General features: G+C 48.9%; 1 protein-coding gene across 1 annotated transcript; it reads right to left on the reverse strand.

The window, feature by feature from the left end:
- Positions 1-10,773: 10,773 nt before the first annotated feature.
- LOC118473362 (LOB domain-containing protein 13-like) lies at positions 10,774-11,303 on the reverse strand. The gene is made up of 2 exons (XM_035962604.1): positions 11,187-11,303; positions 10,774-11,091 (listed from the first exon to the last, which is right to left on the reverse strand). Exons 1-2 carry the CDS (start codon positions 11,280-11,282, stop codon positions 10,939-10,941), a joined length of 249 nt encoding a protein of 82 aa, XP_035818497.1. The 5' UTR covers positions 11,283-11,303; the 3' UTR covers positions 10,774-10,938.
- Between the last annotated feature and the right edge of the window lie 14,063 nt (positions 11,304-25,366).

Below are 25,366 nucleotides of genomic sequence, written 5' to 3' on the forward strand. Positions count from 1 at the left end.
CCTTGCGGGGACTTAGTGTCCCGTTTGATTGAGAAGAGAAGCTCACTCGGTCTAAGTGACCGTTTGAGAGAGGGAAAGGGTTGAAAGAGACCCGGTCTTTGTGACCACCTCAACGGGGAGTAGGTTTGCAAGAACCGAACCTCGGTAAAACAAATCATCGTGTCATACTCTTTATTTGCTCATGATTTGTTTTTCGCCCTCTCTCTCAGACTTGTTCATAATTCTAACGCTAACCTGGCTTGTAGTTGTGCTTAAGTTTGTAAATTCCAGATTCGCCCTATTCACCCCCCCTCTCTAGGTGACTTTCAATTGGTATCGGAGCCCGGTGCTTCATTAGAGCTTAACCGCTCGAAGTGATGTCGGGAGATCACGCCAAGAAGATGGTGATCGGCGGTGAGAAGTCCACTACAAGCCACGGGAAGGCTCCATCAAGGGAGTCCGCCAACAAGAAGAAGGATGGATCCCCTTCACGCACTCGATCGCACAAGAGTGGCGAGAAGAAGAAGAAAATGAAGAAAGTGGTCTACTACGAGACCGACTCTTCCTCGCCCTCTACATTCGGATCCGACGCCGCGTCCGTCACTTCTAAGCGCCAAGAGCGCAAGAAGTATAGTAAGATTCCCCTACGCTATCCTCACATTCCTAAGCATACTCCATTACTTTCCGTCCCATTAGGCAAACCACCGACATTTGACGGTGACGATTATTCTAGGTGGAGTGATATGATGAGATATCATCTAATCTCACTCCACAAAAGTATATGGGATGTTGTTGAGTTTGGTGTACAGGTACCATCCGTAGGGGATAAAGATTATGATGAGGATGAGGTGGCCCAAAACGTGCACTTCAACTCTCAAGCCACCACTATACTCCTCACCTCTCTAAGTCGAGAGGAGTATAACAAGGTGCAAGGATTGAAGAGCGCCAAGGAGATTTGGGACGTGCTCAAGACCGCGCACGAAGGAGATGAGGTGACCAAAATCACCAAGCGAGAGACAATCGAGGGGGAGCTCGGTCGGTTCCGACTCAACCAAGGCGAGGACCCTCAAGCCATGTACAACCGGCTAAAGACCTTGGTGAATCAAGTGCGCAACCTCGGGAGCAAAAATGGGATGACCATGAAATGGTCAAGGTTATTCTTAGATCACTCGTTTTTCTTAACCCTACGCAAGTTTAATTAATACATGATGATCCAAGATATACACTAATGTCTCCCGAGGAAGTAATAGGAAAATTTGTGAGCTTTGAGTTGATGATCAAAGGCTCAAAGAAAATCATCGAGCAAGATGGCCCCTCCACGCCCGAAGCACAACCGGTCGCATTCAAGGCAACAGAGGAGAAGAAGGAAGAGTCTACATCAAGTAGACTCCCCATTGACGCCTCCAAGCTCGACAATGAGGAGATGGCGCTCATCATCAAGAGCTTCCGCCAAATCCTCAAGCAAAGGAGGGGAAAGGACTACAAATCCCACTCAAAGAAAGTGTGCTACAAGTGTAGTAAGCCCGGTCATTTTATTGCAAAATGTCCATTATCAAGTGACAGTGACAGGGGCGATGACAAGAAGGGCAAGAGGAAAGAAAAGAAGAGGTACTACAAGAAGAAGGGCGGCGATGCCCATGTATGTCGCGAATGGAACTCCGACGAGAGCTCCACCGACTCCTCCTCCGACGAGGACGCCGCCAACATCGCCGTCACCAAAGGGCTCCTCTTCCCCAACGTCGGCCACAAGTGTCTTATGGCCAAGGACGGCAAAAGGAAGAAGGTAAAATCAAGAACCTCCACTAAATATGCATCCTCTAGTGATGAAGATAATTCTAGTGATGAGGAGGATAATTTGCGCACCCTTTTTGCCAACCTAAACATGCAACAAAAAGAAAAATTAAATGAATTAATTAGTGCTATTCATGAGAAGGATGAACTCTTGGACACCCAAGAGGACTTCCTAATTAAGGAAAATAAGAAGCATGTTAAGGTTAAAAATGCTTATGCTCTAGAGGTAGAAAAATGTGAAAAATTATCTAGTGAGCTAAGCACGTGCCATGATATTATTGCCAACCTTAGAAATGAGAATGCTAGACTAATTGCTAAGGTTGATTCAAATGTTTGTGATGATTCAATCTCCAATCTTAGAGATGATGATGGTAATTTACTTGCTAAGATTGAAGAAATAGAAATGATAATGAAAAATTAATTGCTAAGGCTAAAGACTTAGATGTTTGCAATGTTACAATTTCAAATCTTAGAAGTGAAAATGACATTTTACATGCTAAGATTGTTGAACTAAAATCTTGCAAACCCTCTACATCTACCGTTGAGCATGTTACAATTTGCACTAGATGTAGAGATGTTAACATTGATGCTATTCATGATCACATGGCCTTGATTAAACAACAAAATGATCATATAGCAAAATTAGATGCTAAAATTGCCGAGCATGAGCTAGATAATGAAAAATTTAAATTTGATCGTAGTATGCTTTATAGTGGGAGACGCCCTGGCATCAAGGATGGCATTGGCTTCCAAAAGGTAGACAATGTCAAAATTAATGCCCCTCCTAAAAAATTGTCTAACTTTGTTAAGGGCAAGGCTCCCATGGCTCAGAATAACGAGGGTTACATTTTATACCCTTCCGGTTATCCCGAGCACAAGATTAGGAGAATTCACTCTAGGAAGTCTCACTCTGGCCCTAATCATGCTTTTATGTATAAGGGTGAGACATCTATCTCTAGGCAATCAACTCGTGCAAAATTGCCTAAGAAGAAAACTCCTATTGCATCAAATGATTCTAACATTTCATTTAAAACTTTTGATGCATCTTATGTTTTGACTAACAAATCCGGCAAGGTAGTTGCCAAGTATGTTGGGGGCAAACACAAGGGGTCAAAGACTTGTGTTTGGGTACCCAAAGTTCTTGTATCTAATGTCAAAGGACCCAAAACCGTTTGGGTACCTAAAATCAAGAACTAAATTTGTTTTGTAGGTTTATGCATCCGGGGGCTCAAGTTGGATCATCGATAGCGGGTGCACGAACCATATGACAGGGGAGAAGAAGATGTTCTCCTCCTATGAGAAAAACCAAGATCCCCAACGAGCTATCACATTCGGGGATGGAAATCAAGGTTTGGTCAAAGGATTGGGTAAAATTGCTATATCACCTGACCACTCTATTTCCAATGTTTTTCTTGTAGATTCTTTAGATTACAACTTGCTTTCTGTTTCTCAATTTTGTAAAATGGGCTACAACTGTCTTTTTACGGATACAGGTGTTACTGTCTTTAGAAGAAGTGATGATTCAGTAGCTTTTAAGGGAGTATTAGAGGGTCAGCTATACTTAGTTGATTTCAATATAGCTGAACTCGATACTTGCTTAATTGCTAAGACTAACATGGGTTGGCTCTGGCACCGCCGACTGGCCCATGTTGGGATGAAGAATCTTCACAAGCTTCTAAAGGGAGAGCACATTTTGGGACTAACAAATGTTCATTTTGAGAAAGACAGGATTTGTAGCGCATGTCAAGCAGGGAAGCAAGTTGGTGTTCATCATCCACACAAGAACATCATGACGACCGACAGGCCACTCGAGCTCCTTCACATGGACCTATTCGGCCCGATAGCTTACATAAGCATCGGCGGGAGTAAGTACTGTCTAGTTATTGTGGATGATTATTCTCGCTTCACTTGGGTGTTCTTTTTGCAGGAAAAATCTCATACCCAAGAGACCTTAAAGGGATTCTTGAGACGGGCTCAAAATGAGTTCGGCTTAAGGATCAAAAAGATTAGAAGCGATAACGGAACGGAGTTCAAGAACTCAGAAATCGAAGGCTTCCTTGAGGAGGAGGGCATCAAGCATGAGTTCTCTTCTCCCTACACGCCATAACAAAATGGTTTAGTGGAGAGGAAGAACCGAACTCTATTGGACATGGCCAGGACCATGCTTGATGAGTACAAGACTTCAGATCGGTTTTGGGCGGAGGCGGTCAACACCACGTGCTATGCCATCAACCGGTTGTACCTACACCGAATCCTCAAGAAGACATCGTATGAACTCCTAACCGGTAAAAAGCCCAATGTTTCATATTTTAGAGTCTTTGGTAGCAAATGCTTTATTCTTGTCAAAAGAGGTAGAAAATCCAAATTTGCTCCTAAGGCTGTAGAAGGCTTTTTACTAGGATATGATTCAAACACAAGGGCATATAGAGTCTTTAACAAGTCCTCTGGACTAGTTGAAGTTTCTTGTGACATTGTGTTTGATGAGACTAACGGCTCTCAAGTAGAGCAAGTTGATCTTAATGAGCTAGATGATGAAGAGGCTCCGTGCGTCGCGCTAAGGAACATGTCCATTGGGGATGTGTGTCCTAAAGAATTCGAAGAGCCTCCACAAGCACAAGATCAACCATCTTCCTCCATGCAAGCATCTCCTCCAACTCAAGATGAGGATGAGGCTCAAAATGATGAAGGAGAAGATCAAGAAATTGAGCCACCTCAAGAGGAGAGCAATAATCAAGGGGGATGCCCATGATCAAGATGAGGAAGATGAACAAGTTCCAAGACCGCCACACCCAAGAGTCCACCAAGCAATCCAACGAGATCACCCCGTGAAGACCATCCTCGGCGACATTCATAAGGGGGTAACTACTCGATCTCATGTTGCTCATTTTTGTGAACATTACTCTTTTGTTTCCTCTATTGAGCCACATAGGGTGGAGGAAGCACTTCAAGATTAAGATTGGGTGATGGCGATGCAAGAGGAGCTCAACAACTTCACTAGGAATGAGGTATGGCATTTAGTTCCACGTCCTAACCAAAATGTTGTAGGAACCAAGTGGGTTTTCCGCAACAAGCAAGATGAGCATGGTGTGGTGACAAGGAACAAAGCCCGACTTGTGGCCAAGGGATATTCACAAGTTGAAGGTTTGGATTTCGGTGAAACCTATGCACCCGTAGCTAGGCTTGAGTCAATTCGCATATTACTTGCCTATGCTACTTACCATGGCTTCAAGCTTTATCAAATGGACGTGAAGAGTGCCTTCCTCAATGGACCAATCAAGGAGGAGGTCTATGTTGAGCAACCTCCCGGCTTTGAAGATAGTGAGTACCCTAACTATGTTTACAAACTCTCTAAGGCGCTTTATGGGCTCAAGCAAGCCCCAAGAGCATGGTATGAATGCCTAAGAGATTTTCTTATCACTAATGGCTTCAAAGTCGGAAAAGCCGATCCTACTTTATTTACTAAAACACTTGCAAATGATTTGTTTGTATGCCAAATTTATGTTGATGATATTATATTTGGGTCTACTAACGAATCTACATGTGAGGAATTTAGTAGGATCATGACTCAAAAGTTCGAGATGTCTATGATGGGGGAGTTGAAGTACTTATTAGGATTTCAAGTGAAGCAACTCCAAGAGGGCACCTTCATTAGCCAAACAAAGTACATTCAAGATATTCTCAACAAGTTTGGGATGAAGGATGCCAAGCCCATCAAGACACCCATGGGAACCAATGGGCATCTCGACCTCGACACGGGAGGTAAATCCATAGATCAAAAGGTATACCGGTCGATGATAGGTTCTTTACTCTATTTATGTGCATCTCGACCGGGCATTATGCTTTCCGTATGCATGTGTGCAAGATTCCAAGCCGATTCTAAGGAAGCTCACCTTAGGGCCGTAAAACGAATCTTGAGATATTTAGTTTATACTCCTAAGTTTGGCCTTTGGTACCCCAGGGGATCCACATTTGATTTAATTGGTTATTCGGATGCCGATTGGGCAGGGTGTAAAATTAATAGAAAGAGCACATCGGGGACTTGCCAGTTCTTGGGAAGGTCTCTGGTGTCTTGGGCTTCAAAGAAGCAAAATTCCGTAGCTCTTTCTACCGCCGAAGCCGAGTATATTGCCGCAGGCCATTGTTGCGCGCAATTGCTTTGGATGAGGCAAACCCTCAGGGACTATGGTTACAAATTAACCAAAGTTCCTCTTCTATGTGATAATGAGAGTGCAATCCGCATGGCGGATAATCCCGTTGAGCATAGCCGCACTAAACACATAGCCATTCGGTATCACTTCTTAAGGGATCACCAACATAAGGGGGATATCGATATTGCATATATTAACACCAAAGAACAATTAGTCGATATCTTTACCAAGCCACTAGATGAACAAACATTTAACAAACTTAGGCATGAGCTAAATATTCTTGATTCTCAGAATTTCTTTTAATATTTTGCACACATAGCTCATTAATATACCTTTGATCATATCTCTTTTATATGCTATGACTAATGTGTTTTCAAGTGTATTTTAAACCAAGTCATAGATTGAAAGGGAATTGGAGTCTTCGGCGAAGACAAAGGCTTCCACTCCACTCCATTGAATTACTCACCCTTCGCTGTCGCTCCGCGCCGCTCTCCGTCTTTGGTATAATCTTCACTCATATTTTGTTTGCCAAAGGGGGAGAAAGTAGTTATAGAAGGGCTTATATTTAACTCAAACATCCGTTTTTGGCGATTCATACCAAAGGGGGAGAAAGTATTAGCCCAAAGCAAACGGACCGCACCACCACCAATTTTCAAAAATTTGAGTTAAGAAAAGATTTTTCAATTGGTGATTTTTCAATCGATATCTTATTTTTGATAGAATTTCATATTGGTTCAACCCTTTCAAAACTAATATCTAAAACCCTCTTGAATACTAAGAGGAGGATTTGATTGAGGGGGAGTTTTGTTTAGTCAAAGGAAAAGCATTTGAAACAGGGGGAGAAAATTTCCAAATCTCAAAAATGCTTCTCAAAATCTTATTCATTTACCTTTGACTATTTGCAAAAGGACTTTGAAAATAATTTGCAAAAACAAAATATGTGGTGCAAGTGTGGTCCAAAATGTTAAAAATAAAGAAATCAATCCATGCGCATCCTATGAGAATTTATTGGTTCAATTCTTAGTATCCTTTGCACTTACATTATGCAAACTAGTTCAATTATGCACTTCTATATTTGCTTTGGTTTGTGTTGGCATCAATCACCAAAAAGGGGGAGATTGAAAGGGAAATAGGCCTACACCTTTTCCTAATTGATTTTGGTGGTTGAATTGCCCAACACAAATAATTGTACTAACTAGTTTGCTCTAGATTATGAGTTCTACAGGTGCCAAAGGTTCACAACAAACCAATATAAAGACCGAAAAAGGATTCAAATATAGAGAGCTAAAGTCAGCCGAAGTGTGCCCTGGTCTGGCGCACCGGACTGTCCGGTGTGCCACCGGACAATGTCCGGTGCACCAGGGACTCCAACTCCGAACTGCTCACCTTCGGGAATTCTGGAGGTCGCTCCGCTATAATTCACCGAACTGTCCGGTGACGCACCGGACAGTGTCCGGTGACGCACCAAACTGTCCGGTGTGCCAACAAAGCAACGACTACTTCGCGCCAACGGTCGTCTGCAGAAGGCATTAAATGCGCTACAGTGCGCGCCAGAGTCAGAGAAGAGGCAGATGGCGCACCGGACACTGAACAGTGCCTGTCCGGTGCACCACCGAACTATCCGGTGGGCCAGAAGACAGAAGCTCCAACGGTCAGAATCCAACGGCTTGGTGACGTGGCAGGTGCACCGGACAGTGTCCGGTGGCGCACCGGACTGTCCGGTGCGCCATGCGACAGCCTTCACCAAACGGCTAGTTTGGTGGTTGGGGCTATAAATACCCCCAACCACCCACCATTCATTGCATCCAAGTTTTCAGACTTCCTACACCTTACAAGAGCTATAGCATTCAATACAAGACACACCAAAGAGATCAAATCCTCTCCCAAGTCCATAGATCATCCCCAATCAAATAGTGACTAGTGAGAGAGTGACTTGTGTTCATTTGAGCTCTTGCGCTTGGATTGCTTCTTTTTCTCATTCTTTCTTGTGATCAACTCAATTGTAACCGAGGCAAGAGACACCAATTGTGTGGTGGTCCTTGCGGGGACTTAGTGTCCCGTTTGATTGAGAAGAGAAGCTCACTCGATCTAAGTGACCGTTTGAGAGAGGGAAAGGGTTGAAAGAGACCCGGTCTTTGTGACCACCTCAACGGGGAGTAGGTTTGCAAGAACCGAACCTCGGTAAAATAAATCATCGTGTCATACTCTTTATTTGCTCACGATTTGTTTTTCGCCCTCTCTCTCGGACTCGTTCATAATTCTAACGCTAACACGGCTTGTAGTTGTGCTTAAGTTTGTAAATGTCAGATTCGCCCTATTCACCCCCCCCCCCCCTCTAGGCGACTTTCATTAGTGTTGCCATCATATGATGATATGGTCGCCTCATAGCTTATGAGTAACTGCTTCGGGTCGAAATGCCCATCATACATGGGGAGTTGTGGTGGTTTGTAGGATGGTGGCCATGGGGTAGCCTACAACTCTACTGATAGAGGAGAAGCATCATCAAAAACAAAGTTATCATGATGGAAATCATCATACCATATATCATCGTAGCTTGGGCTTTCTTGACGAAGCTCTCTCTGTTGTGGCCTTCGCCCTTGCTCGTCTTGCGTGATATGGCACATTTCTTCGTCAGCTTCATCAATCTTCTTCTAAAGTTCAGCTAGCCGAAGCATTTTCTCTCTCTTTCTCTCCACTTGTTGTTGGATGGCCTATAGGTCTCTAATCTCTTGGTCTAGCTCCTCTTCTTGCGGTGTTGGTTGATGGCCTTCCTTTTCTGGTTTCGGGATTCTCTCAGAGGGAGCATTTCTTGGCTTATTTCCAGCAGTGCAAGGGCAGCCCCTGGCACTATTGCTTTCTTCGGCGGCATGACGATGGTGGTTGCTCAAGCTGTTATCGAAGGTGGTCGTTTGAGTTCACCGGAGGTGGGCACCAATGTTGGTCACTTGTTCCTAAATGTTGTGATTAAAAATCAAGGCAACACAATTGTTAAAGATTAAGGACCTTCGTCCTTCGAAGTATTATCTCCTTTCGAATATAATGATCTTCGGACGAAGGTCGTGAAGGACATGCCTTCATGGTTTGTGAAGACAGGAATTAATAGGGATAATATATGTAATTCATTTATTCATTTATATGTTCGTTTTATGATATACACATGAACACTAACATAATTTATATTACATGAATACCTTCGGCTTGTTTGAAGGTCTTGACGCGAGAGCAAGTATAATTCAGCATGAACAGTACGGGGGTATTGTTCACCTATTTATATGCATAGGATGCAGCCTAGGTAAAAATACATGTATGACATTAACATGTGCTCATAATTGTAACATAAATCATTAGGGACCAGCTAGTTTTTTCCTCTTCGGCTCAGCATCATACTTGATCTTGGTCGTCACTTTAAGCCGAAGCGGTTGCTCTTCGGCTATGGCTTCGTTATTCATCGTTGTCATTTTCCAGCTGTATCTTCGTCTTAAGGACATTCAGTAGAGAAAAAGACTCCCATCACGACCTTTACTTATGATAAACTCCTATATTATTTAATATTATGCTAGAAACAAATGGTTAGTCGTGTTTTTGAGGACCTTCGGAAGAGGAAGGCCCCAACAATTACATTTTCTAGATCTTGCACACAACAACACTTCTCTTTCTTTTGGCTGCAACACACGCCAAGCACTAAATATATCATAGAATATAATAGAGAGGGATAGAGAATGATTCTACAGTTTTTTGTTGCCTTGGGGTATCACTTGTGTACAGATTGAGGTGAGGGAGGGTCTATTTATAGCCCCAAGAGATATTATAGCCGTTGGAACAAAAACAGAAAACTGCACTAAATTTGACATTTTGGACTGTTACTCGGATGAGCGATAGGAGACCGTCGATGCGTAGATCTCAACTAAACGAATCTATTTGTCTACTAATGTGTTGGATTCAAAGATCAGATGAGTTGTTTATTTTTTTGGTCGTTGGTTGCTCCTTGTAGGTTACGTATGGGGAGACAAACATATTGATCCTCTCATTATCTCTTGTCAACGACTAATATGCTAGCAGGTACTAGGTGCAAGCGTGTAAGCAGACTTTTTAGTCCGTTAGATCTATATCCAACGGTAAATATAATTATAATTTGTTAGGATTTTTTTATAAAATTATACCAGGTGATGGTGAAAGAGTTTAGGTGGTAAATATAACATATTGTTGAATTTAGATCTAACGGATTAAAATATCTGTATGCGTACTTACACCTAATACGTGCTTACATATTAGTTGTGCCCTTTTCTCCTAGACCTACAGCTCTTTTCCATCCTAGTTTTGTTGCGCTCTCCCCTCTCCACTACAGTAAACGCAGAAACGTCCGACGGCCAAAGCCGTCGGACGTAAGGAATAAACCGTCGGAAATAGATTATTTCCGACGGTAACGCCTTATCTCCGACGGCTTAAAGCCGTCGGAGATAACTCGTCGGAAATAGTGCTATGTCCGACGGCTGCCGTCGGACATAAGTTATCTCCGACGGCTGCCTATGCCCGTCGGAGATAACAAATCCCAACCGTTTTAACGGTCGGGACGTGGGCCCCACAGAATTAATTCCGACGGCTCCCACTAGGCCGTCGGACATAAGCATCTCTTATGTCCGACGGCCTAATGGTAGCCGTCGGACATAAGCATCTCTTATGTCCGACGGCATTAACTACCGTCGGACATAACTCGTTGTTATGTCCGACGGCTACCATTTGGCCGTCGGACATAACAAATTACAGAATTTACACAAAATTCTGTTTTTTAAAAAATCTGACATTTACAAAACAAAAACAGATTCATGCACATATACAAATTCACATTCACAATCATAAATATACACATTCTAATAAGTATTCACAATCACAAATATTCTCACATAAATATTAACATTCACAAATTTAACATCAACATATAGGTTCGACGGTTGTTGCAAACTGAAATTGTGTCTCACAAACAAGTGTTGCAAAGTGTTTCATAAAAAAACATCACGACACATCAATCATATCCATCGTCTGGATGGTTCGAGTAGCCACCTCCTCCGGCTGGACTCTGCGTGTTGAAAATGGTGTTCACCCACGAATTTGTTGTGTCGTCCTGACCAGACCCATCTCCAGGTGCGGCAACTGAAGCGGGTGGTGTCTGAAATCCCTATAACACAAGCACATGAAATAGTAACCACTCAGTTGTTCATTTAAACACATAAGACAGTTATGAACATGTCACACACGCATATGTGTACATACCATAGGGAATTGTGACGGAGGCGGAGGCGGAGGTGGAGGCGCCAACATTGGCATTGGCAGTGCAAAGTCCGGAGGCGGCATCCCATATGTCGGCATCGGGACGCCCGCTTGTTGGGCTAGTTGCTACAAATTATATACAAGTCATTGTTGAACAAACAAGATACACATCAAGTGTTTTGCAAAATAAGCTACAAAATGTTACTTCAACTTACCGAGAGAAGAGCTTGATTTTGGGCCTGGAGGCTTGCATAATACTCGTCCCTCTTCTTCTGGTACTCGGCTTGTTGTCTCTGGTATTCAGATTGTTGCCTCTGGTACTCCAATTGTTCCCTCAAGACTGATTGATGGTACTCTGCCTGTTGACGCAACACTGCAAGCTCTATCTCATGGGCTGCTGATCGTGAACGGGACGACTGTGAAGACGACGATGTGGATTGTCGTCCACGGCGTCTCAGCTCTCTGGAATCAATCGTAGAATCAAAAATACCCAACCTACAAGAGTGAACCATGCACTTAGTATAGTAACTCATGGCTCAGTTGAATCGCAAGCATATGATGACAATTTTGAAAACCAAATCAAATAATCTCACCGTCCATGGGCTTGTCCTCCTGCGCTAGCATAGGCTGCCTGAGGGTCGATTGGCTGGCTCCTCCAATCGTACTCCTCCCCATGGCGTTGAACCATCTCCTGCCCATACGAAGCCTGTAGGCAAACAATATCAAATATAAGTGCATAACCCCTATGCCCTTGCAAACAATATCAACACACATAATAGAGTATCAAAAACTCACTAGACGGTCGGTGGCCGTCTGAGTGCATAACACATCAGGGTTCTGAGGATCAGAACCCCTATGCCCTTGCATATACACCTCCACATCCGTGGGCGTACGGCCGGATTTGACTTCCTGTACATAAAAGTTATAATGACACATTTCTATGTGATTCAAAGTTACGACAAACTGTGACTTACCATTCGCTTAGCCAAGCGCACATGACCATCACCGCCGTAGTTGTGGAACGACTCAGTCCCACGGTTTCCCCTGTTCCTTTCGGAAATGGCACGAAAGTCAGGGGAAGCCCACCATCTGCACAATGCCCGATAACCGTCTGATCGGGTGGCCATCCACGGCACGGACACCTACATGAAATTTTTTAAATAAAGCAAGCAAATACATGGCTTTGTGCGATATGAGAGGCAACAACCTGTTTACCTCTAGGTATTGCTCCTCCGTCAAGTAAATTGATGACCACTCGGCCTTTGTATTTGGCATCGGTCGATCATCAGCATTTGCTCTGTACCATGCCTTTATAGCCTGAATTCGTGCATAGTACATTGCATCTGCAACGACATCGTTCGCGTTAAACTCAAACACGTAACGAGCGTTCATATCATATGATCCATCGTCCGGCAACTTGTACCGTTTCTGCAAAAACCATAGTGTTATCATAAAAGCAAACATATATGGAATAACTAAAATAGTATAAACAAGTCATACCCAGAATGCATCCCAAACTAGTGCCTGTGTGTTGCCAAACGTTCTACAGACACCATAGCGATAATGCTCCCAAGTGGTGGCGGGGACAGACTCGCCAGTAGGCAAAGTCACAAGGCATCGATTTTCACAGACATCGATTTTTTCGTAGTCCATACCAAGGCCAGATAACAGCTTTTTAGACTGATACATGTCCTTTGGCATCTTGTGATTCTCCGGAAGTACATCACTGATCAAGTTCAAAAGTTCCTTGTAACAGTTGTTTGAGAATGCAAACTTAGACTTAATAGCCATAAGTCGAGTCACAAATACAAGGACAGTCACTTTAGTGTGTTCATGCAACGGCTCTTCGGCAGCTTTAAGGAGCTCGAAGAACTTCTGAACCTCAGGTGTAGCTGGATCCTCAAACTCGGTGGGTTGACCGGGGTTCTCCGAATCGACGGTTAGAAACTCATGGCGTACATCGTCAAGCATCTCTTCCATCCTATCGTAGTCCTCCTCTTCATGTGACTGAACTTCCGATACAATACGAGGAGGTGGGTCCTCACCGTGGTGCACCCACACCTCATAGCCTGGCATATAACCGTTCTTGCAAATATGTATCGACATAGTCCTCCTGTCAAGGAAATTAATGTTCCGACACTTGCTACAAGGGCACCTAACATCGGTTCCAGTCTCTGACCGAGCAAAAGCATGGTCGAGAAAAGCATCAGTCTTGGCCACCCACTCACTTGATAGAGCACCTCTTTTCTTCCAACCTTCATACATCCATCGACGATTCTCCTCCATACTAGATACGAGACGTTAACTTAATTAGATAAGTAATGCACGTGCCATCCGTTTTTACGAAGAAATCACGCCCCTACATCTGTAGGAAAGGATAGGTCCTAAACCCACCCAGGAGTGACCGACGAGGCCGTGTTTATGACAAGACATATGGTCGTGCGAAATTTCGGCAGCATAACCCCGTTGTTCTCCAATCGCACGCCTAAAAATGGTGCAATTGGAGAACAGAGATGTTATGCTGCCGAAACTAAGCAGGAGCACATGCTTTTGTCATAAACACGGACTCTGTCGGTCACCCCGAGGCTGTCCAATAAAGGGACAATTCCGGCCCAACATACCTCACATGCGTCGCATGTAAGGTGTGTTGGACCGAAACGGGTGACGCCTAAGTTTCGTTTGTTGACACTACGATACACTATGAATAACTAGAATCATCGTTAACCATACTAGATATGAGACGTTAACTTAATTAGTTATGATTACTAATTAACCACACTAATACAATAGCCACTAATTAACCAAACTAATACAATAGCACTACAAAAAATCATTTCACGGGACCCTAAATCAAATAAAACAACCTTATTTCCGAGGGCTAATAATTACCCTCGAAAATTAAAAGTTTAAATTATATAGACACCACTACATAACATTATTACGGGTGACAAATCATATAAACTGACCTTAATTCCGAGGGCATAATAATTACCCTCGGAAATTAAAAATTTAAATTATCTAAGCAACACTAAGTAAACGAAAACAAACTTAATTAATTACATAACCAAATTTCGCCATATAATCAAATTTAGGCCCTCGGATATAATAAGATAAATATTATTTAACATACTAATAATTTAATAACAACAGTAGAAACTACAAAATAAAAATAAAAATACTTACTTAGCAGTGGGCAGGGCAGTGGCGGCCGGCAGCGGGTGTCGACGGGGGGCGGGCGGCGGGTGTCGACGGCGGGCGAGCGGGGCGGCGGCGGCGCCGGGCGGTGACGGGCGGTGACGGGGCGGGCGGCGGGTGTCGACGGCGGGTGGGCGGGGCGGCGGCGGCGACGGGCGGTGACAGCACGGCGGCGGCGGCGACGGGCAGAGAGAAGAGAGGAGAGAGCGAGCGCGCATGAAAAATGAACCGCGCGCCGGGCTTGCCGTGTTAAAAAACCTTACCTCCGACGGCTACGTACGATGCCGTCGGACATAAGCTTATGTCCGACGGCTACGTACGAGGCCGTCGGACATAAGATTATGTCCGACGGCTGTCAGGGTAGCCGTCGGAGGTAAGTCGGTATTTCCGAGAGTTCTTGGTGGCCGTCGGACATAACTCTATGTCCGACGGCATCGTAGACAGCCGTCGGAGATAAATTGACCGTCGGATTTTTGTTAGTTTACTGTAGTGCTCCTCTCTAGATCGCCACTTCCTGTCTCTATGGGGAGCTAGTCCTTCCCCATCTCAATATATCCCTATTTGCTTTTCCATTGTGTTGGTGCCGGACATGGTGTTGCAGGAAGGATGAACGACGAATGGGGAGGAGAAAAGGAATAGAAATTTTGTTTCCCTTATGTAATGCGCGAGTTAATCCTTGCCTTATCGCCCTGCTGTTTCGTTGCATTATATGCAATCGTTAGGAACTGGCAAGAATCGATTCAGTTTGGTCTGTTCAGTTGGGGTAGTAGCAGTTTCGGCACATTTTGAGTTAGTTTAAGACCTAGTTTGTTCTAACCACTATGGAGTAATTTGTAAGGCGTGTTTTTATCTCTCCATAGAATGCTTAAACGTCAATTTTGGTGCAGTAGGTTCTGAGATATGAATTTTTGAAGTCCACTAGATTACTGTCTACGACAGAAATATGCAATTAGATTGTACCAGTTTAAGAAGCAGTACACCTCAAAATTCAATTATCCTGTGAATACAAAAGTTTTAGAGTATTGTAGAACCTTTCCAATAAGTTATAGGTATCTGAATGTAGCTATCGACTTTTTTCATTGCAGCAGTTTCAGTAGAAAATTTAGTTTTGGTGCAGTTGCAGATCAGAGTTATTTTGAGAGATCTAGAGGCAATCTTAAGGGAAACCATAAGATATAAACTTGTAGAGAATTTTGTGATCTTTCAATTGAATGGTTGGTTGCAATTGTTTGTCGAGTACGAGGAAAGTTATGAGGTTATGAATTTAGATAATTGTGTTCAGTTTGAATCTGTTTCAGTTTTGCGTCACAGTTTTGGGATGCACTTTAGAATATGTTAGGTGTAGAATCAAGCTCGACTTCTATGGAATGTCTTGTATTAGGTTAATTAAGCTTTCCACATAGTGTTTACTCACCCAATTTGGATAAGTTGTTTGGGTGTTATGGATTTTCTAAAGCAGAAAAGTTGTTGTCATGGAAGTCTATCACATTTGTATCGAGGAATACCATATAAGATGGTGAAATCTGGACTTTGTGTGTGTTGGAACTTGCTCTCAATCGCAAGGGGGCCAACAAGGGTGAACAGTGGTGACTACAGGGTTACGTGCTAGAAGGCAATAGCTCTGTCAATCTGGCCTCTCACGGGCACTGTACAGGGGTATTTATAGGTACCTGAGCGCCCAGCGCCTTGTGCTAAGGACGCATGTGCCCTCAGCTACCTAGGTTATCCCTAGAATATTCCCATAAAGCGGGGTTACAGACTGTAATTACAGGGGTGCCTTTACAGGTTAGGCCCGTAACAGGCGGCGGCCACGCAGGGCCCGTTACAATGGGCCGGAACGCACGTGGGCCTCTGAACTGGACGATGTCGCACTGTGGGATGACTTCGTCGACGGTCTTCGTCTGGTGCCGGTCAAGCGAAGGGTGTCCCTGCCTGTTCTGTCTGTCTGACCAGCGGTTATCAGCGAAGACTTCGAGCAAGGGGTGGCGCCTTTGCCTTCGCCCCAACATTTGCCCTCCGAGGGACCAGTTCGACAAAGTCACCTGGTGCCGAAGACGTCGCTAGATGGCGGAGACGCTGCCCTCGCTCGAAGTGGTTCCGCGGGGGTTTTTGATGTGACCGTTGATGGACGGCGTACTGTTGGATTGCGGGTTCCCCGAAGCGCCGCGCCCTGTCAGATTGCGGGTTTCCCGAAGAGCCGCGCCCTGCCTATAAAAGGGGGCGGGGGTCGGCGCTTTTTGAACTTCGCCTTTCGCGCTCCGTGAAAACCCTAGCCGCCCACCGTCTTGCTGCTCGTCTTCCCGCCGTGCTCTTGTTCGCCGGAGATCTGGCTCGAGTGAAGCAGACCGCCCGCCGCCGCCGACGGTACGTAGCGATGCCGTCCTCTTCTTCTTCCGCTGCCGCTACGCCGCCGGCCGATTCCTCGCCGCCGGCCGCCGCCTCGTCTGAGGAGACGTTGAGTAGTTTGATGGCGGAGGAGTTGCGCGCCGGCGATTCTGTTGATTTTGGCGTGTCGCGGATGACGTCAGCCCGCGTTCAAGATATGCAGCGGTTGGGCTACTTTGGCGGCGGAGTTGCTCGTGCTCCGGGGACGGAGGAAGTCCCCGAGCCGGAGGGTGAGTTGGTCGTTTTCGAGGCGTTCTTCGCCGCCGGTCTCCGCTTGCCTGCGCACCGGTTTGTTGGCGAAGTCCTGCGTAGATTCAACGTTCAAATACATCAGCTGACACCGAATGCCGTGGTGGCGCTGTCGAAGTATGTCTGGGCGACGACTTCGTACGGCGGACAGCCATCTGTTGAAGTTTTTGCGAAGTATTATTGCTTGCACTGGCAGAAGAGGATGATTGGGGACGAAGTTGCTCAGTTTGGGTCATGCACATTCACGCCGAAGACCGGCAAGACCACAATGCAAGTGGTGGAGTTGGTTCCATGTGCCCGCAACAAGTGGGGCAACTGGAATGAATTTTGGTTTTACGTTGCTGAGGGTACCGTCGAAGGCCATGAGGGACTTCCCGTGTCCGAGATGTGCTCTCATTTTTACTCAGCGTACCCGGCCTTTGAAGTGGAAGAGGAGGATGTGGACGAAGGGGCCCTTCGGTGCGCCGCCGGCCAGAGCAGTGGGCGCGATTTAGTTGAAGAGTTCGTGGCGTACGGGGTGTGGCCCTTGGCGCATGGCTGGGCGTTGGGCGAAGTGTGCCCTCGCCAGATGCCTTTTCACGGTGGAAGGGAGGTGTGGAGTCCTGCCTTCGCACTGAATCTGCGAAACCGCGACCCGGCCGCCTTTGTGCGTGATGCGGAGGATGGGGCGGTGCGGCTCATGGGACGTTACGTGCCGAGGACGGAAGGCCAGCGCAGCTTTGATATCCGCGGGTCAAATGACCGTTTGAACAGGGTTTTCGAATTAAATCAATTGCCGTACGACGGCTATCCTGGGCAAGACGACGCGGACCGTCGTGGAAAGAAGCCGATGGTGGAGACTGGAGACGACCCTGCGCCGGCGGCCGCCCCTTCCTCCAAAAAGAGAAAATTAGGTACTGCTATGGGAGGACTTGGGGTGTCTGATAGTTTTGCTAGAGAGTTGATGAGGACGTGCGCGGCCCCGGGGGGAAGGATGTCTTCGCCCGAGCTCCGGGAGTCTTCGGCTCGGATGCTGAGGGTTACCGGGGGTTGATGGCCTAGGAATGTTCCTATCCCCCGCGCGGCTGGCGAGGACTGTTTTACATCTCGCATGGCTCGTGAGTGGAGAGTTTTTCCTTACGGGCGGAATATTGCTGCTGTTGTGTCGGCAGTGATGGACAAGGATCGCCAAGGGGCAGCGCACAAACGCCAGGCAGCTGTCAGGTTGCATGAAGCTAGGCCGAAGAGGCAGCGGGGGGCTGCGAAGGCTGCGGCCTCCGGCGGAGGCAAGCCGCCACTGGCGGCGAAATCGGGCGCCTCTGCATCTAGCAAGGCGCCGGAGGCAACGGCGGGCGCCGGAGGCTCCAAATCGACGAAGGTGGTGCCGCCGGCCAGCGGAGTGGCGGAGGCCGCGAAGGCAGCCCGAGCGTTGCCGTTGTCGGGCAGACGTGTTGCCGACTTCGGCACCGACATTAATGTGGACGACTATCTTGGTGGTAAGTCGTTGGCTTGTTTTTTTTTAATTCGTTGATGCGTTGCAGGGTCAGACGAGGGCCAGCTTGCTGTAGTTGCGCCTGCCGCGGCGATCGCGACGGCTGCCATAGTGCCGAGGGCGAGGGGCGAGGCCCTTGGCGCCGGAGGCGAGGTGTCGGCCCTCGCGGTTGTCAGGGACGAGGCGGGCGCAGCGACCCGCCGGCTGAAGGAGGTGACGGAGGCGCTGAGTCAGGTCCGCTGAGCTATACTCTCTCCCTTACGTTTTTTTTTTGGGCGACTACTTTACGTGTGCTCTGCAGGTTGCTGACTTCGCCAGCCGTACTGCGTCGGGGGCCCTCATGGCAGCAGTGTCTGCCGAAGTCGAGAGACTTCGGACGCAACATGCTGACGCTGTTCGTGAAAAATCGGCCTCCGACAGCAAGTGTCGTAAACTGACGGACAAGGTGGCCGCACTGGAGAGGGAGAAGGCTGACCTCCGGCGCCAACTGGCGGAGGAGAGGAGGGAGGCCAACGAGGCCGTCGCCAAGTAGCAGGCTGCGCAGGCGGAGGCCAGGCTGGCGCGGGCGGAAGGCAATCTTGCCAGGGAGCGCGCCGAACATCTGCAGGAGCTGCTCACCGCCCTGGAGAACCGCGTGAAGGGGGCCGAGGCCGCGATGCGTGCGGAGGCCGATCGGACGCGCACACAGCTGATGGATACATATCGTGAGCTGGGTGCGCGGACCGGTGACTTCGAGGTGCCGGACCGAGAGCCCGGGCTTCGCTGTCTGGAATGGGTGCGGGAGGAGCTGCAGGAACTCCCCACTGTCGTGGGGGGTTTATGTCGTACGCCTCCCTGGTCACCTGCGAGGGGGCGATGAACGCACTCTCCCGCGAAGGGTGCCGGCACTTCGAGGTCTTCGACCAGGCAGATGAAGATTTTGAGCGAGATGTCTATAAGGTCGAAGACCCCGTAGTGAAGGAATCCGCCGGGGCCCTCTATGATCGGATGTGGGGTCCACACGATCGTGAGGTGGTCAGGGAGTGGGCCGAGACTGCGAGGGCTCAGGTAACGTTGTCGTTTGTTTGGCGTTTGCTGGATGTGGGCTGTGCGTGTGTTTGCTGAATTTTGTGTGTTTTGTCTTAGGCGGCGCGTGGCGAGCGGGTGGACGACTTCGGGGCGTTGAACAGCGCGCTGCCTGACCCGGAGCCGACCCCCGCGGTGGCCGTGCCTGGGGTCGCCCTGGAGCCAACCCCGGAGACCGCGGAAGGCGCACCGGATGCCCCCACATCTGCTGCGGCCGGCGAAGACCTGCCCCCAAAGGTGGCCGAAGGCGCACCTGATGCCCCCGCAGCTGCTGTGCCGAGTGCTGAAGATCCCGCGGCGGAGGCGGTGGAGACAACGGCGGAAGCAGCGGCGGAGCCAACGGCGGAGGCTCCCGCAGCGTCAGGGCCTTCGCAGGTGGCGTAGTGGGTGTATAGGGTTGGGGAATTTTGGATAAGTTGCTGAATTTTGGTTGCTGCGCAGGTTCAAGATTTTGGGCCTGCGCACGCAACCGCTACTACTGAATTTTTGGCGGCTTCGACCGCGGAAGGTGGTAATGAATATGGTGGATCTGCATCTAAGTTTTTTGGTTTTACTGACTCTGGGAGCTCGGTTGAGTGGACTGAGGAGTCGTCGGAGGAGGACTTGGACTATTTTGCAGCCTTGGACGTGGCTGCGGCGGAGGCTTCGCCACGCGCCGCGGACGCGCAAGATGTGCCAGGTCCTAGCACCGGGCGCCGACGACGAAGGGCGGTTGCAAAGCGTAGGGTTAGTACGGAGGAAGGGGCTCGGCTTCGTGTGAGTAGGGCTGGTCGGCAGGAACTGTTGTCTTTGCCGGCCGCCGCGAGTACAGGGGAAGGGGAACTGCGAAGTCTTTTTGCGGGTGAGGAGCTTAGGATAATGTTATTTAATTATAGGGAGATGGGAATTATTCCTAAGGTTGAGCCGATGTAGAGTGTGGCGCCCTCGCTTGTATATGTGTAAAGGCTTGTATGATGAAGTTGTGTGCCCTCGCTTGCATGTGCCTGCGAAGGCGTTGTGTACTTTGTCTGGTATGTTTTGTTATGCTGTGCTGGTGCGACAGTATTCGCGGTAGACTTCGGCTTTCCGTATTTGTTGTGCTTGATCCGGCTGCGCCCTTAGGCGTCTTTTGCGCGGATAGTCTTCGCTGTAGACTTCGGTCTTTTCGCACTTGTTGTGCTAGTTCGGCTGCACCCTTAGGCGACTTCTGCACGGATAGTCCTCGCGGTGGACTTCGATTTTTTGCGCACTTGTTGTGCTAGTCCGGCTGCACCCTTAGGCGACTTCTGCACGGATAGTCCTCGCGGTGGACTTCGATTTTTTGCGCACTTGTTGTGCTAGTCCGGCTGCACCCTTAGGCGACTTCTGCACGGATAGTCCTCGCGGTGGACTTCGATTTTTTGCGCACTTGTTGTGCTAGTCCGGCTGCACCCTTAGGCGACTTCTGCACGGATAGTCCTCGCGGTGGACTTCGATTTTTTGCGCACTTGTTGTGCTAGTCCGGCTGCACCCTTAGGCGACTTCTGCACGGATAGTCCTCGCGGTGGACTTTGATTTTTTGCGCACTTGTTGTGCTAGTCCGGCTGCACCCTTAGGCGACTTCTGCGCGGATTTGTCGCACGCGAGGGTGGCTAGCGCTTAGCCTCGCGGTGACCTCGAATTGGTCGAATGCCGAAGACCGTTGTCGCGGTCTTCTTTCGACACATGTTATCGCGGGGGATTTTTCACACATATATTACATGGCTCCGCCTCGTTAAAAACCTCACCCCCCGGGAGGAAAAGAGTGCGGGCCGGTACAAAATTGTTTTTGGCGAATTACAAGGGCAGAATCGGCCCTGATGAGTCAAACAAAAAATTTGCGGAGGTTGTCGATGTTCCAGGAGTGCTCCAGGTCCTCGTCGTTTGGCGTTGTGAGCCTGTAAGCGCTGGGGGAAGCTTTCGTCTTGACTATGAAGGGGCCCTCCCACTTGGGCTCCAGCTTGCCCTTAGACTCCGTCCGAGCTGTCCGGACGAGTACGAGGTCCCCTTCGCTGAACTCCCTCGGGATGACTGTGTGGTCGCGCCATGCTTTGGTCTGGGCTTGGTATTTGTTTAGGGCCTGTAGGGCGAAGACTCGGTCTCCGTCAATGAGGTCCTTTGAAGTTGGCTCGTCCACGTCGGGGACGGCTGACGGAACTGTTCGCGGGGACCCATGTTTTATTTCTTGCGAGGTCATGGCCTCCGATCCGTATAGAAGGCGGAAGGGAGTAAACCCGGTCGCTCTGCACTCAGTCGTGTTTAGTGCCTAGACTGCCTCAGGTAACAAATCGGTCCATTTCCCCTTTTTTTCATCAAGGAGCATCTTCTTGACAGCTGTGAAGATTTTCCCATTGGCGCGTTCCACGACCCCGTTGGACTGCGGATGATAAACAGAAGCGAAGGTGAGCTTGGTGCCGATGGAAAAACAAAAATCCTTGAAGTCTTGGTTATCGAACTGCTTGCCGTTGTCGACTGTTAGTTCGGACGGCACTCCGAAGCGGCAAACAATGTTTTGCCAGAAAAATTTCTGGGCAGTCTTTGACGTTATTGTAGAAACAGCCCTTGTCTCGATCCATTTGGTGAAGTATTCGACGGCGACGAAGGCGAACTTAAGGTTCCCCTGAGCGGTGGGCAGGGGCCCGACGATGTCCAGGCCCCAGCGCTAGAGAGGCCATGTATGGGCGATCAGCTTTGTATACTGCGAGGGGCTGCCTGACCGAGGAGAAAATTTCTGGCAGGCTTCGCAGGACCTTGAGACCCGGTTTGCGGCGCAGATCATTGTGGGCCAGTAAAAACCCTGGCGGATCACTTTGGCGGCCAAGGCCCTTGGCCTAGCGTGTGAGCCGCACGTGCCACTGTGGACTTCACGTAGGATCTGCATGCCTTCGGTTTCTGTGACGCACTTAAGCATTGGCTGACTGACCCCTTTCTTGTAGAGTTGGCCTTCGATCAGTGCAAAGTCCCGGCTTCGATGTCTGAGGCGCTTGGCCTCGCTGACGTCGGTTGGATGATAGTACCCTTGCAGGAACAGGGTTATTGGTGCCCGCCAGTCCTCGGTCATGATTAGGTTGACTATGCGGTGGCCCTCGCTATCATTAGTTATTTGGAGCCCTTCGGGGCTCCGGACGGCTGGCGTGCCGATGATGTGAAAGAACACGTCGGAGGGCAAGGACTCGCCCCTAGCGGCGGCCTTGGCCAATGCGTCGGCCTCCTCGTTCTTGGCCCTATCCACATGCTTCAAAGTGAATCCCTTGAACTGTCTCTCGAGACTTCGGATGGCCGCGAGGTATTGCATGAGCGCGGGGTCTTTTGCTGCATAGTCTTTCTCGACCTGGCCGGCAACTATCTTGGAGTCTGTTTTGATGATACATGTGGTGACTCTGAGGGCCCTCAGCTTGCGGAGGCCGAGGATAACCGCTTCATACTCTGCTATATTGTTTGTGCATCTGTCGGATTCCAGAGCGAAACTGAGGCGTGCTGCATATCTGTGTTTGACTCCGGCTGGTGAGGTGACGACTGCAGCTACGCCTGCCCCCGCATGGCACCATGCGCCGTCGCAGTGGATAGTCCAAACCTTCTCTGTGGACGGGTCTGGCTGTGTTATTGACCCAGTCCAGTCGACGACGAAGTCTGCCAGGACTTGTGACTTGATGGCTGTCCTGGGCTCGAAGCTGATGTGGTAGCCGGATAGTTCGGCTGCCCACTTGGCAATCCTCACCGATGCCTCCGGGTTTCTAAATAGTTCGCCGAGTCCCCTGTCTGAGGTGACTCGGACCTTGAATGCTTCAAAGTAATGGCGCAGTTTGCGCGAAGACATAACGACTGCGTAGGCGATCTTCTCCAGCTCTGTCATGTTGCACTTGGACGGTGTCAGTACCTCGGAGACATAGTAAACAGGGCACTGTCTGACCGCACCCTCAACTGTCTGCTCCTGCACTAGTGTCGCGCTGACCGCGTGCGGCGAAGCCGCGACATAGAGCAATAGGGGGAGCGAGGAGTCGGGGCTTGTGAGGATGGCCAGCTCCGACAGGTAATGTTTTAGTGAGGCGAAGGCCGCTGCTTGCTCCGGTCCCCAGGCGAAGTCTTTTGCACCGCGGAGTGTTTTGAGGAAAGGGAGACTTCGCTCGGCGGACCTAGAGATGAATCTGTTGAGAGCAGCCAATCTGCCTGTCAGACGCTGGACGTCCCTGGCGGACTGCGGAGGCGACATGTCTACGATGGCCAGGATCTTGGTTGGGTTGGCCTCGATGCCGCGGTGTGATACCAGGTAGCCCAATATCTTGCCCTGGCGAACACCGAAGACGCACTTTTCCGGGTTTAGGCGGAGTCGTGCATCTCGCATGTTCGCGAATGTCTCGGCGAGGTCGGCGAGATGGTCCTCCTTATTCTTGCTGGCGACGACGATGTCGTCCACATATGTGAATATATTTCTGCCAACCTGCCCTTCGAGTACTGTTTTGGTGAGTCTGGAGAAGGTGGACCCGGCATTCTTGCCTCCGGCATTCTGATGAAGCAATAAGTGCCGAAGGGTGTTATAAAGCTGGTGCTAGCCTTGTCTTCCTCCTTCATGTATATCTGGTGATAGCCGGAGAAGCAGTCGAGGAGTGACATGACCTCGCATCCGGCCGCGCTATCGACTATTTTGTCGATCCGTGGCAACGGGAAATTGTCCTTAGGGCAGGCCTTATTGAGACTGGTGAAGTCTATGCACATTCGCCATTTCCCGCTTTTTTCTGCACCATTACAACATTGGAGAGCCACGTGGGGTAAACCACTGGCTCGATGAATTTAGCCTCTAGGAGGCGGTGCACCTCTGCCTTGGCGGCCTCTGTCTTTTCGTCGGACATTTTGCGAAGCCTTTGCTTTTTTGGTCGCACCGAAGGGTCAATTCCCAAGCTGTGCTCAATTATGGATCGGCTGACTCCGACCAGGTCGAGGGCGGACCAGGCGAAGACATCTTTATTCTTGGCCAGGCAGCAGAGAAGCGTCTCTTCTTCATGTGAGGTAAGGTCTTCGCTGATAGTGACTGTCTGCTTGGGCGTGGCCTGATCGAGGGGGACAGTCTTGGTCCCGTCTTAGCTCTGCAGCTGTGCCTTGTCGTGTTGTTTATCGGTTGGGCTGGCGGGCGCAGGTACCTCGCGCTGGGTCTTGAGACAGTGCACGTTCCTCTGACCAGGCACGAAGTCCCGCTCTATGTTGCGCGCCGTCTGCTGGTTGCCGTAGATCGTAATAGCGCCTAGCGGACCTGGTATCTTCATACATAGGTACAGTCCGTGGATGGCAGCTTTGAACTTATTGATGGAGCCCCGGCCCATGATGGCGTTGTATGGATATACCATGTCCACGATATCGAAGGTTACTTGCTCACTTCGGGCATTGGGTGCTACACCGAAGGAGAGGGGCAACTCTATCTTGCCAACGGGAAAGGTGCCCTTGCCGCCGAAGCCATACAACGGGTTGTCCGAAGGCTTGAGCAGGCTGTGGCTTATACCCATGCGGTCGAAGGCGTGGAGGAAGATGATGTCCGCCTGACTGCCGTTGTCGACTAGGACTTTGTGTAAGTCCCAGCCTGCCACGCTGCAATTGATGACCATAGCGTCGATGTGGGGGGCGCTGCGCAGGTCGACGTCTCGTGCGTCGAAGGTTAGCGGTATGTGGGACCACTTTGTCTGCACGACTGGGCCAGTGACGGCGACATGGTTGATGTTGCGGTAGTGGTCCCGCTTCTGCCGCTTGGTGTCGAAGTCAGCGCTGGACCCCCCTGTTATCATGTGAATGACTCCGCGATATGGTTGATCGGCGAAGTCTTCCTGCTTTGGGG

This window comes from Zea mays, chromosome 9, assembly GCF_902167145.1.
Source record: "Zea mays cultivar B73 chromosome 9, Zm-B73-REFERENCE-NAM-5.0, whole genome shotgun sequence".
NCBI lineage: Eukaryota > Viridiplantae > Streptophyta > Magnoliopsida > Poales > Poaceae > Zea > Zea mays.